Source organism: Mobula birostris, chromosome 6 (assembly GCF_030028105.1).
Source record: "Mobula birostris isolate sMobBir1 chromosome 6, sMobBir1.hap1, whole genome shotgun sequence".
Taxonomy (NCBI): Eukaryota; Metazoa; Chordata; class Chondrichthyes; order Myliobatiformes; family Myliobatidae; genus Mobula; species Mobula birostris.
In genome coordinates, this window is record NC_092375.1 from 135,494,485 (window position 1) to 135,507,607 (window position 13,123).

Below are 13,123 nucleotides of genomic sequence, written 5' to 3' on the forward strand. Positions count from 1 at the left end.
CTGCCACAAATTCTCAATAGGATTGCGGTCTGGACTCTGACTTGGCCACTCTAGTACATTAACTTTGTTGTTTTTAAGCCATTCCTGTGTAGTATTAGCTTTATGCTTAGGATTATTGTCTTGCTGGAAAACATATCTTCTCCCAAATTGCAGTTCGCTTGCAGACTGCATCAGGTTTTCCTCCAGGATTTCCTTGTATTTTGCTGCATTTATTTTACCCCCCACCTTCACAAGCCTTCCAGGGTCTGCCGCAGTGAAGCATCCCTACTGCATGATGCAGCCATCACCATGCTTCATGGTAGGGATGGTGTGTTTTTGATGATGTGCAGTGTTTCGCTTGCGCCAAACATAGCGTTCAGTCTGATGACTAAAAAGCTCAATTTTGGTTTCATCAGACCGTAGAACCTTCTTCCAGCTGACTTCAGAGTCTCCACATGCCTCCAAAAACAGATCTCCATTTAACTAATTATGTGACTTCTGAAACTAATTGGCTGCACGAGCAATGATTTGGTGAATCATATTAAAAGGGGGTGAATACTTATGCAATCAATTATTTTGTTTTATATTTGTAATTAATTTAGATCACTTTGTAGAGATCTGTTTTCACTTTGACACAAAAGAGTGTTTTTCTGTTGATCAGTGTCAAAAACGCCAAATTAAATCCACTGAATCAATGTTGTAAAACAATTAAACACGAAAACGTCCAAGGGGGATGAATACTTCTGATAGGCACTGTATTTTATATAATCAGTTATATACATGAATCTTCCAGTAATTATAGTACAGTTGCTTCTCTATCTCTCTAGAAACGTCTTAGTTTTCAGTAGCAAGTGTCACGCTACCTGAATGTGGCTATTTTATAGGTTAATTGTTATCACTGGGAGTTTTGCTATCTCTAGTCTGAACACGAGGCGACCATAACTCCTTGTTCCTTTCTTCTTTTCCTTTGTTCCCTTAGCTTTCTCGTTTGTTTTCCACGCTTGTAACATTTAATAAAATGGCCGTAAAGAACAAGTTTTGTGCTTTACTCTTGGTTTCTGAAGAACCTTTGGATGACAGAAATATCAGGATCCAGTACAACAATCAACAGTCTGTGCACTCGATGGTTCTTTCATGTCCATAGAAGCTCATCGCAGGATATTCAGCTGTACATGATATGGTTCTCAGAGTGTATATGTTTCTTCACATCGTGCCCCTCTTATAAACCATTGGTCCAATCCAAAGTGTCAATTGCCACATGCCCAATCATTGACAGCTTTAAAATAACAACTATCATTCACACCCAACGGCTTCAGACAGTAAGTGGCTTTGCAGAGTGCAGCAAGAAGTGTTTTCACTCAGCAACACAGTATTAGAGGACAAGTGTCAAGGAACCTAACATCTGCCACAAGGGAGGGTGCTGAATTTTTGTGCTCTCCAAGCCCGAGCTCGGGGATAGAGAATTCCACAGATTCACCACCCCCTGAAAGAAATCTTAAGTGACAAGCCCCTTATTTTGTAGCCACATCCCTTGCGCATAAATCACCCAATAGCGAAAACACCCAAGCATCGATCCCATCAAACCCGCTTAGGGTCTCGTATGCTTGAATGACACCTCTCATGTGGTGGACCTTTGGGAGCGACATCCCTTGGAATGTCACCACCTTCTGGAAATAGAAGATCAAGCCAAGAAGCTTGAGGCTCTACACCCCTGATATTAATTAGTGAATTGCATTAAGAAATAATAATTCACCAGCTCGCGGTCTGCATAAACACTCTTAAGTTGTTTCACAATGCTCCTTGGCATTCAGGGCTAAGCAGGCAAAATGTCCCAGCCCTCTGTCAGTGCTATATGTCATTTACTAAATAGGGATTCTAATATAAGAACATGAGATTATGGAGCACGGTTATTTAAAAATCTAATATGTATACAACTTTGTTTCTTTAAATAAAATACCCACAGGGCTTTTATGTAATTATCCGCAAGACAGAGTGATCTAAACAAGCCACAAATTTGGAATTTTATTTTTCTCGTTGTTCAATTTTTAAAATCACAACTATCACTGATAGGTTTATGCTAATTTAAACATTGGTCTTTTTAGTTCAATATAGTAAGCTGATGTTTGCAAGCTATGCAGAGATCGTAAACACTTCCCAGTAAAATATCTTCAGGAAAATCCCGAGAAATGTACACTGCTCTAAGTGAATTTTAAATAAAACTGAAACACAGATAATATCAAGTTGTGAAGTCAAGTGGCTGAGATTGGAGAGACTGCGCATACAACAACTGTTGCCTGGGTGCTTCACCAGTCGCAGCTTTATTGGAGAGTGGCAAAGAGAGAGCCACAGTTGAAAAAAAACTCACACGAAATCATAGCTAGAGTTTGCTAGAAGGCATGTGGGAGACTCTGAAGTCAGCTGGAAGAAGGTTTATGGTCTGATAAAACCAAAATTGAGCTTTTTGGCCATCAGACTAAACGCTATAAATGGTGTAAGCTAAACACCACACATCAACAAAATTACATCATCCCTACCATGAAACAAGATGGTGGCTGCATCATGCCATGGGGATGTTTCACTGCAGCAGGTCCTGGAAGGCTTGTGGAGGTACAGGGTAAAACGAATACAGCAAAATATAGGGAAATCCTGGAGGAAAATCTGATGCAGTCTGCAAGAGAACTGTGTCTTGGAAAAAGATTTATTTTCCAGCAAGACAATGACCCCAAGCATAAAGCCAAAGCTACACAGGAAAGGCTTAGAAACAATGTTAATGTCCTGGAGTGGCCAAGTCAGAATCCAGAACGCAATCCAATTGAGGATTTGTGGCTGGACCTGAGAAGGGCTGTTCACTCACAATCCCCATGCAATCTGACAGAGCTTGAGCAGTCTTGTAAAGAAGAACGGGGAAAAATTGCAGTGTTAAGATGTGCAAAGCTGATAGAGACCTATCCACACAGACCCAAGGCTGTAATTGCTGTCAAAGGCGCATCTACTAAATACCGACTTGAAGGGGGTGAATACTTAATGCAATCAATGATTTTGTGTTTTATATTTGTAATTAATTTAGATCACTTTGTAGAGATCTATTTTCACTGACACAAAAAAGTCTTTTTCCGTTGTGGTAAAACAATAAAACATGCAGACTTGCAAGGGTGGTGAATATTTTATATAGGCACTGTAGTTGGAAGGCTCCTGTTAAGAGTTAAGAGTACACCTGATAAAGGGGAAGTAATGTCACTGGGCTTTGTTAAAGGGAAAGGATATTTGGAAAAGGCCCTCAAAATGGGTAATAAATTTCTTGAGACAATCACTGTTACATGAAGTCTTTCTATTGGAATCCTTTCTTGCTTTGGTTTTACACAATAGCTATGAAGAAATTCTAATAAACAAATGCTTTGGTTCTTGATGTTCACCTTGTTCAAACAATATTTATGACTGTTTAATCCATATTCTCTCAAACAGACTTTGGTAAATAGGCCTCCAAATGCAGGTTGAAAATGCATGCTCTGCATACTGCAGCTCCATGGACGAGATAAAGTGACCACAGTTCCAAAGAGGTCGACCAATTCTATATATGTCCCGAAGATGACCTTCAGACCAGAGGACAGCTTGCTGGAACATGAGCACGATGAAGAAGCCTTGTTTAGCCAGTCTATGGCTAAATTTACTATTACCTACATAACACACGATGTGCATTGTCAGATGCATTTCAAAGATCGAGTCTTCAAAAGGCGGTGCTTCAAAAAAAATCCTGCCACCCAGGTCATGCTCCCTTCTTGCTGCTGTCATCAAGGAGAAGGTACAAGAGCCCGAGGACTCACACCACCAGGCTCAGGAACAGTTATTAGCCCTCGACCATCAGGCTCTTGAACTAAAAGGGCCTTCATTCGCCCCATCATTAAAATGTTCCCACAACCAATGGACTCACTTTCAAGGACAATTCATCTCATGTTCTCGATATTTACTGCTTATTTATTATTTTTTCCTCTCCTTTTGTATTTGCACAGTTTGTTGTCTTTAACACACTGCTTGAATACCCAAGTTGGTGCAGTCTTTTATTGATTTTATTATGGTTATTATTCCATTATGGATTTACTGAGTATGTCCACAAGAAAATGTACCTCAGGATTGTATATAGTGACATATATGCACTGTGATAAGAAATTTACTTTGAAGGTGACCTCCATCATTGAGGACCCTCACTATCCGGGACATACCCTCTTCTCATTACTACTGTCAGGAGCCTGAGGGGATACACTCAACTTCTCATTACTACCGTCAGGAGCCTGAGGGAACACACTCAACTTCTCATTACTACTGTCAGGAGCCTGAGGCACACTCAACTTCTCATTACTACTGTCAGGAGCCTGAGGGGACACACTCAACTTCTCATTACTACTGTCAGGAGCCTGAGGCACACTCAACTTCTCATTACTACTGTCAGGAGCCTGAGGGGACACACTCAACTTCTCATTACTACTGTCAGGAGCCTGAGGCACACTCAACTTCTCATTACTACTGTCAGGAGCCTGAGGGGACACACTCAACTTCTCATTACTACTGTCAGGAGCCTGAGGCACACTCAACTTCTCATTACTACTGTCAGGAGTCTGAGGGGACACACTCAACTTCTCATTACTACTGTCAGGAGCCTGAGGGGACACTCAACTTCTCATTACTACTGTCAGGAGCCTGAGGCACACTCAACTTCTCATTACTACTGTCAGGAGCCTGAGGGGACACGCAACTTCTCATTACTACTGTCAGGAGCCTGAGGCACACTCAACTTCTCATTACTACTGTCAGGAGCCTGAGGGGACACACTCAACTTCTCATTACTACTGTCAGGAGCCTGAGGGAACACACTCAACTTTTAGGAACACCTTCTGCCCCTTCACCATCAGATTTCTGAATGGACCGTGAACACTATATCACTTCCGGTTTATTTTTGCACTACTTACTTTTTAAAAATTTCTCATTATATCTTATAGCAACTTCTATCCACTGCTGCCGCAAAACAACAACTGTCAGTGATAACAAACTTCTTTCAGATTCTGACTAAATCTGCCTTGCGCAGCTAGCTAGATTTACTCATTTTGGATGCCATATGCCCTCTGGTGTTCAATTGAAGTAATTACAGTTGCATAAGCCGCACAAACAACTTGTCCCTCTGCATCACCTGCAACCTTTATATAAAGTTCTACCAAGTAATGACTGTTATTTCCTTATGCCTAATCTTCCCTTAACTACCACATCAGCAATTAACGTTTTGTTGCATTATATACGATCCAAGATGGTCTGTCACTCTTTGGTTGCTTTTTTCAATACACCTCATTAATTTATCCTCCCCACTATTACTTCGAATGTGGTTTGCCCTGCCTTCATTCAGAATGAAACCCCTGTCTGTGACTGCTGTGTTCATGCACACTGGCTTTTCTGATTTAACCCTGCCCTGCATTACCTCCTGCTGTTTATTTATTTAGAGATACAGTGTGGATTCGGCTCTACTAACCGCGATGCCTGGAAATCCCGATTTAACCCGAGCCAAATCACAGGACAATTTACAATGACCAATTAATCTCCTAACCTGACTGGGAGGAAACCGGATCAGCCAGAGAAAAGCCAGGCATTCCACGGGGAGGACGTACAAACTCCCGGCAGAGAACGCTGGGATTAAACTCTGATACCCCGAGCTGTAACTACTAGCCTAGTGTGGTGCCTGAATTACTACCCTAGTGTGGCCCCCCCCCCAATCACTACCCTAGTATGGCCCCCCCCCCAATCACTACCCTAGTATGGTGCCCCTAATCACTATCCCGGTGTGGTATCCCTAATCACTACCCTTGCTTGGTCATTTCAAGTTGATTTTCTGAATTTCAAGAAGCTTTCCCTCCTACTGAGGAGATTCACTGGGATTGGAGGGCTTCAGTTAGGGGAGAGATTGAATAGTCACATTGGACCGATTTGTCTATTTGTTCACTTAGAGATAGGGTGGAACTGGCCTTTCTGCCCTAATGACCCCCGCTGCCCTCCAATCCACCCATTTAACACGAGCCCAATTACAGGACAATTTACAATGACTAATTAACCTACTAATGGGTACGTTCTTGGATTGTGGGAGGAATCATGGGCAGAACGTATAAACTCCTTTGAGGCGGCGCCCAGTATGAACGCCGAACTGGAGTCCCAAGCATTAATAGCATCGCGCTGACCGCTACACTACCATGGCACCTGCAGCAAAAGAAGCTGAGTGACCTGAAACTAGTATACAGGTGTCCCCCACTTTTTGAACATTCGCTTTACGAAAACTCACTGCTATGAAAGACCTACATTAGTTCCCTGTTTTTGCTAACAGAAGGTATTTTCACTGTTACGAAGAAAGGCAGCGCGCGGAAAAAAAGCAGCGCGTGATAAAAGGCAGCGCGCACCCCGAGCAGCCGCTTTCCCCCGGATTTGGAATGGCGTTGCTTAAACACGAGCCTGTGAGCAGCCATTTGCAAGATGAGTTCTAAGGTGTCGGAAAAGCCTAAAAGAGCTCATAAGGCTGTTACACTTAGCGTAAAACTAGACATAATTAAGCGTTTCGATCGTGGTGAACGAAGTAAGGACAAAGTGAGTTTGGCTTGTGGAAGCTGACGAAGATGATATTGAAGAGGTTTTGGCATCCCATGACCAAGAACTGACAGATGAAGAGCTGATGCAATTGGAAGGGGAAAGGATAGCAACCGAAACCGAATTCAGTAGCGAAAGTAAAGTCATCCAGGAACTGAACGAGAAGCAACTGTGTGAGATTTTCGCTGCAATGATAAAGTATGACTTTAATTTTGAAAGGGTACGTCGGTTTAGGGCATACAGTATTTGCAAGATGGTTTGAGTGCTTACAAAGAACTGTATGACAGAAAAATGCGCGAGGCTCAGCAGTCAAGCAAGCCTTCCATATCAGCCACAGCAGACGATGAACCTCAACCTTTGACATCGAGGCAGGCAGTCATAGAAGATGACCTGCCTGCCCTAACGGAAACAGACGATGATGAGATGACACCTCAGTGTCCCACCACCCCAACCCCCAGGCCACGGCCAGATACCGATTTGCGGAGAATGCAGCGGTAGCCGGGAGGCACACAGCACATCTTTAAGAAAAAAGCCAAAGCAAACAAGCTAATTAATTAGTTGCCACCCGGCATGTAATTGTTGGCCCAGATCAGAGGCGAATGCCGATTGCGTCAGATCGGTGGGTCCACTGCACCACCCAACCTGCGACGACTCAGTCTAACACACCATCATCAGTGTGCTCGGCAAGCTGTCTTCCCGATTCCAGTAAGTGAAACTACACTCTACATACATTATTTCTACTTTATATCGGCTGTGTATTTTTATGTGTTATTTGGTATGATTTGGCAGCTTCATAGCTTAAAAGTTACTGGAGAGAGTGTTTTTGCCAACAGCGCTTGAGTGAGATTTTCACTACAGAGAACAATGCCGGCAATGATTGTGGAAAAGTATTTCCACTTTAAATAGGCTGTGTATTTATCATATCATTCCTGCTTTTACTACATGTTACAGTTATTTTAGGTTTTATGTGTTATTTGACATGATTTGGTAGGTTATTTTTAGGTCTGCGAACGCTCACAAAATTTTCCCATATAAATAAATGGTAATTGCTTCTTCGCTTTATGACATTCTGGCTTACGAACCATTTCATAGGAACGCTGTGCCTTCGGATGGCGGGGGAAACCTGTACAAGATCATGACAGGCTTAGGTAGGACAGTTAGTCAGAATCTTCTTCCCATAGCAGGGCTGTCAAACACAAGAGGGCAAAGGTTTAAGGAAAGATTTTTAAAGGATGTGAATAGCAATTTTTTTTGTTTACACAGAGAATTTGCTGCCTGTGAAAATGACAAAATCAGATGCAGTTACATTTAAGAGGCATCTAGACAGCACCTGAATAGATACGGCACAGCATATGGATATGGATCAAATGCAAATGGCAGTCCCGCAGGAAGGCAAGACAGTCACAATCAATGTGGTGAGCACAACAGAGGACATGTTTCTGAGCGCTATAACTCTTGGCTGCCTTTATCCCAATTGTTAACAAGACTGGCACACCTTTCCTTTCACCTTGTCTTTCTCACTAAAAGGATCCTGGAAATAATAAGTTTGCATGTGCACATTGTCTGTTAGAGTGCACCCATGTCCATAATTTATTTACTTAGAACACAGAACAGCTCAGGAACAGACCACGGTATCCGTGCTGAACAGAGAACAGCTCAGGAACAGACCACGGTGTCTGTGATGAACACAAAACGGCTCAGGAACAGACCACGGTGTCTGTGCTGAACAGAGAACAGCTTAGGAACAGACCACGGTGTCCGTGCTGAACAGAGAACAGCTCAGGAACAGACCACGGTGTCTGTGCTGAACACAGAACAGCTCAGGGACAGGCCACGGTGTCCGTGATGAACAGAGAACAACTCAGGAACAGACCACGGTGTCTGTAATGAACACAGAACAGCTCAGGAACAGACCACGGTGTCTGTGATGAACAGAGAACAGCTCAGGAACGGACCACGGTGTCTGTGCTGAACAGAGAACAGCTCAGGAACGGACCACAGTGTCTGTACTGAACAGAGAACAGCTCAGGAACAGACCACGGTGTCTGTGATGAACACAGAACAGCTCAGGAACAGGCCACGGTATCTGTGCTGAGCACAGAACAGCTCAGGAACAGGCCACGGTGTCTGTGATGAACAGAGAACAGCTCAGGAACGGACCACGGTGCCTGTGATGAACAGAGAACAGCTCAGGAACAGGCCACGGTGTCTGTGCTGAACACAGAACAGCTCAGGAACAGACCACGGTGTCTGTGCTGAACAGAGACCAGCTCAGGAACAGACCACGGTGTCTGTGCTGAACAGAGAACAGCTCAGGAACAGGCCACGGTGTCTGTGCTGAACACAGAACAGCTCAGGAACAGGCCACGGTGTCTGTAATGAACACAGAACAGCTCAGGAACAGACCACGGTGTCTGTAATGAACAGAGAACAGCTCAGGAACAGGCCACGGTGTCTGTGCTGAACAGAGAACAGCTCAGGAACAGGCCACGGTGTCTGTGATGAACAGAGAACAGCTCAGGAAGAGGCCATGACGTCTGTGCTGACCACAATGCCAATTTAAACTGTCTGTATCTCTCAGGCACGTGAACAAGTTGATAGGGATCTCTCTCACTGCCCCTTAAACAATGCTATCATGTCTGCTGTTAGCACATCCCCAGGCAGCACACTCCAGAAACCTATCACACTCTGTAAAATAAATTGCCTTGTAAATCTTCTTTAAACTTTCTCCTTTCACTTCAAAGCTTTGCTTTGTAGTGTTTGATATATCCACCCTGGGAAAAAGACCATCTTCCCTATTTATCCCTCTCAAAATCTTATACATTTCTATCAGGTCTCCCCTCAATCTCTGACACTCTCGAGAAAGGAATCTAAATTTGTCTAATCTATCCCTATAGATGATACCATCCAATGCAGACAGCATGGTGGTGAACCTCTCCTGCACCTTCACCCCAGCTCCACTTAACGCAGCAACCTCAACTGCACATGATACTCCAGATGTTGCTGAACCAAAGTTTTGTACATTTGCTACATGACTTCCAACTTTTATACTCAGTGCCCTGAAGGCAAACATGCCTTATGCATTCATTACTATCCTGTCAGCTTGTGCTGTCAGTTTCAGGGAGAAACGTACTTGCAATTCAAGACCCCCTTGCCAATGGAACATGTGCAACATTCTGTTTCTGTGCTTTTTGCTCTACCCGGACTCTGAACGGAGACTTATTTAGCAGGCACGGTTCCTTCCTGACAGAGTCTATATGTTTGGCTACACTACATTACTGCCTTGAACTTTCTCTTCAGCTCAAAAGGTAACAGGTTCAAGCCCCACCTCTGAGAGGTGAGAACATCACCTCAAGTGCTGCACTGTCAGGTGTGTTGATATCCATAATGCTAAAAATCCCATGCATTCCCATGAGCTAGTTTTCCTCAATGTCCTCTGGCACAACATCACTATATCTAGAAATCTGACTTACTAATATCCCATAGTGAAGGAAATCTCTGCTGAGCCTTCAAGTGACTCCAGCCTCACCACAGTGAGGCACTGTTAACGACTTGGTTGTGTGAATAAATGGCTGATGAAATGTCAGTGGGTCCCTAGATCCTGGAATATTCCAGCAGTGTTTTGAGGCCTCTGTCGCTGGACAGAAGGCAAAAATCTGAGAGCCATGCTTTGTCTTGATAGGAAAGCTGCAATGTTAAAACACATATTTACCTGTTAAATTACAGGGTGAGTGTGAGGGGGAGGGAGTGGGATGAGGGGAGAGAGGAAACTGATGCGGTGCGAGGGACCAGAAGGTGGGAGGAGGAGGAGGAGGGTGGGGGTGATGAAGGGGTGGAAGGATTCGGGGTGTGGGAAGAGGAGAGGGAGTAGGGGAGAAGGGGCTGAGGGCTTGGAAATATAGAAGGACTTTGAAGAGTACACAGAGAACGAGGTTCAGAAAAGGAAGCAAGAAAGGGGAGGCGAGTAGTAAATATAATTCTGCTTGTTTCTCTCCCCAGCCTAACTACAGGGGAGAGAAATAAAAACAGAGATGACACAAGGCATCTGTCCACAATATAAGGAATAGTGATTTTAAAAAATGTATTTCACCTCCACAGCATGGAGGTGAAGTCTCAGCCCTGTTGGAATTAAAGGTGCTGAGTTAGGGACACAACGAGTGCACCATCGACTGCCAGCTGCCCTCCACGGCCCAACGCGCCAGTCGCAAGGTGTCAAGCCTGCCACGTGACCGAAAGGACACTTCCTGCTGACCCAGCAACTTGGTGTGAAGCCTGTCAGGATTCAGCAAGAAAACAAATGCCTCACCGTCCTGAAAGACGCGTTCCACATTCAGGCCGTAGGTGGCACACGTCTCGTAGTATGTACATCGTTTCAGGTCGTTGGAGAGTTTACGAGCTCTGGAATCATCAATCACCCGTGGATTGGCTGTACTGATGGCATCTGCAGAGGGACAAAACGTTGACAGAATATTAACATGTACTGCACTTTGTGATTGAAATCCCAATCAAATCACAGGGACCTTGATCAAATAGAACAGACACTTGGACCTTAATCCCTACAAATGCAAGAAGATGGATTTCGGCACGTCAGCAAAGGGCAGGACATATGCAGTCAATAATGGTGGACTGTCGACAAGGACCCTATCAGAAACGACTGTCTGTCTTTCTTCTGGGGTAACACCTATGTCCAGGTGCCCTTGGAGAAGGAGGAGCACATAGTCTCATTGGGCAGAGTGAAGGAGTTCAGGGAACGGTGGGCCCTGCAAGGGCTTGAGTGTTTTGTGGATAATAGTAAGCATATACTAACATGAAATAATAAATAGCTTTGTGATCCCCTGATTATTCTATGTGAATAAACTTCTGTTTTCAAAAATTATTATGCTGATAAACACAGAAGTTTTGGGGTTCAAGCCCATGCTTCCTTTAAAGAGGCAACACAGATAGATGGGGCAAAGAAAGCACACAACACAGCATTCAAAGGCCAGAGAATTGACTATAAAAGATGGGACACCCTTTTACAGCTCCACAAAATACTGTCGTGAACACTGCATTGTGTGCAGTTGTGGCCACCACCCTATTTGAAAGGTATTGCTGCCCAAGACGGAATGCAGAGGAGATTCACTTGGATTGCAGAATTTTAATTATCAGAAAAGATCAGATAGGCTGGGCTTGTTTTCCCTGGAGAGGAGGAGGCTGTGAAGTGATCTGATATAAATCTACAAAGGAGCACTGCTGCTAGGCTCGATAGTCAGGAACTTTTCCTGTTCGTAGAGGAACTACTTAAACTAATACCACCTGCCTGTACACGCTCTATATCCTTCCATCCCGAGTGCTCATCAGCGCCTCTTAAATATTGCTTAAATGTTAAATTTTGACAGCTCTTCCAAAAGAGACAGCACACCATCAAAAGGTCTGACAGCCCCCTGTGCTGAGATTCCGTAACTTGATGAATTCCAGTCCTTAAGTAGCAAAACCAGAGGTTCGTCTTCATGTTCATGAGCAATATTAGCCAGCAGAGGGCAGTGCTGTCCATAAAACTGCAAGTACACAGACTCATGCAACCCTAGCTATGAAGTTTAACTTAACAAAACAGAAAGAGGGAACATGTCCACAGATAGTCAAGTTCAAGGTACAAATTTTCCTTTGTCAGAGCATTCAAAAGACCGCTGCAAACAAGGTAAAAGTAAATTGTCTTGACACCTTGGGACATGGAGTAAAGACAACAAATCTCTTTCAATGTCAGCAGAATAAGGAAACTGGTCGCTGACTTCAGGAATTGGGGTGCAGCTGAGATTGAGATAGCCAAGAATGTCAAGTTTGAACTGCTTTGTCCACGTTGACCTACAGCTAAGAAATGCCTCTGCTTCCTCAGAATGCAACATATTCCTTGTGATTCTTACCAATTTTTTACAGATGCACCACAGAATGAATCCTATCTGGATCTGAACTTACTTTTGCACGTGGCGCTAACAAACATCTTTATTGGATCCTTAGGTTGGCCATTCAAGTCAAGCAACATAAACAATATTTCAGCTCCTGTCTGTGCAACTTTGCTCGATGTTCCAGAACTCCAGCAATGTCCTCTCACCTTGCGTTCCAACCAGAACCATGGGGATCTCTGTGGTGCTCCGATAATTAGCCATCCTGCTGTAGTAGTAGTAGACTGCGTTGAAGCTGTTCTCGTCCTCCAGGCTGAAGACAAATATAACAGCATCCACCCACATCGCGAACTACAAAAAAATCAAATCAACCAGTAAGAAATTGACTGAAACATACCCAGCTATCAATGGTTCCCTTTCTAATCATCTCACCATTTATTTGCTAATGACCCTGAAGAAATTGTTTGAAATAAACCCCCCAACTTCATGGTTGTATCATTCAAAGATGACCATGATTGAAAATGGCAAAGTTTTCCTCATGAGGCAAACACTAATTGGTTATGGATGTGCTTTCCTATTCTTGCTCTCTGCAGGAATGGCTTTTAACCCATTAATGTCCATCTGACATCTGCAAACAGGCAATGATGTGAACG

General features: G+C 43.8%; 1 protein-coding gene across 2 annotated transcripts in view; it reads right to left on the bottom strand.

The window, feature by feature from the left end:
- The window catches only part of agap1 (ArfGAP with GTPase domain, ankyrin repeat and PH domain 1), a 649,964-nt gene that overhangs the window by 310,776 nt on the left and 326,065 nt on the right, over positions 1-13,123 (bottom strand). For both annotated transcript variants that reach the window (XM_072261395.1, XM_072261394.1), the window contains exons 5-6: positions 12,680-12,821; positions 10,898-11,032 (exon numbers count right to left, since the gene is read on the bottom strand). In XM_072261395.1, the coding sequence (XP_072117496.1) occupies positions 10,898-11,032; positions 12,680-12,821 (277 nt within the window). The remainder of the gene's footprint in view (positions 1-10,897; positions 11,033-12,679; positions 12,822-13,123) is intronic.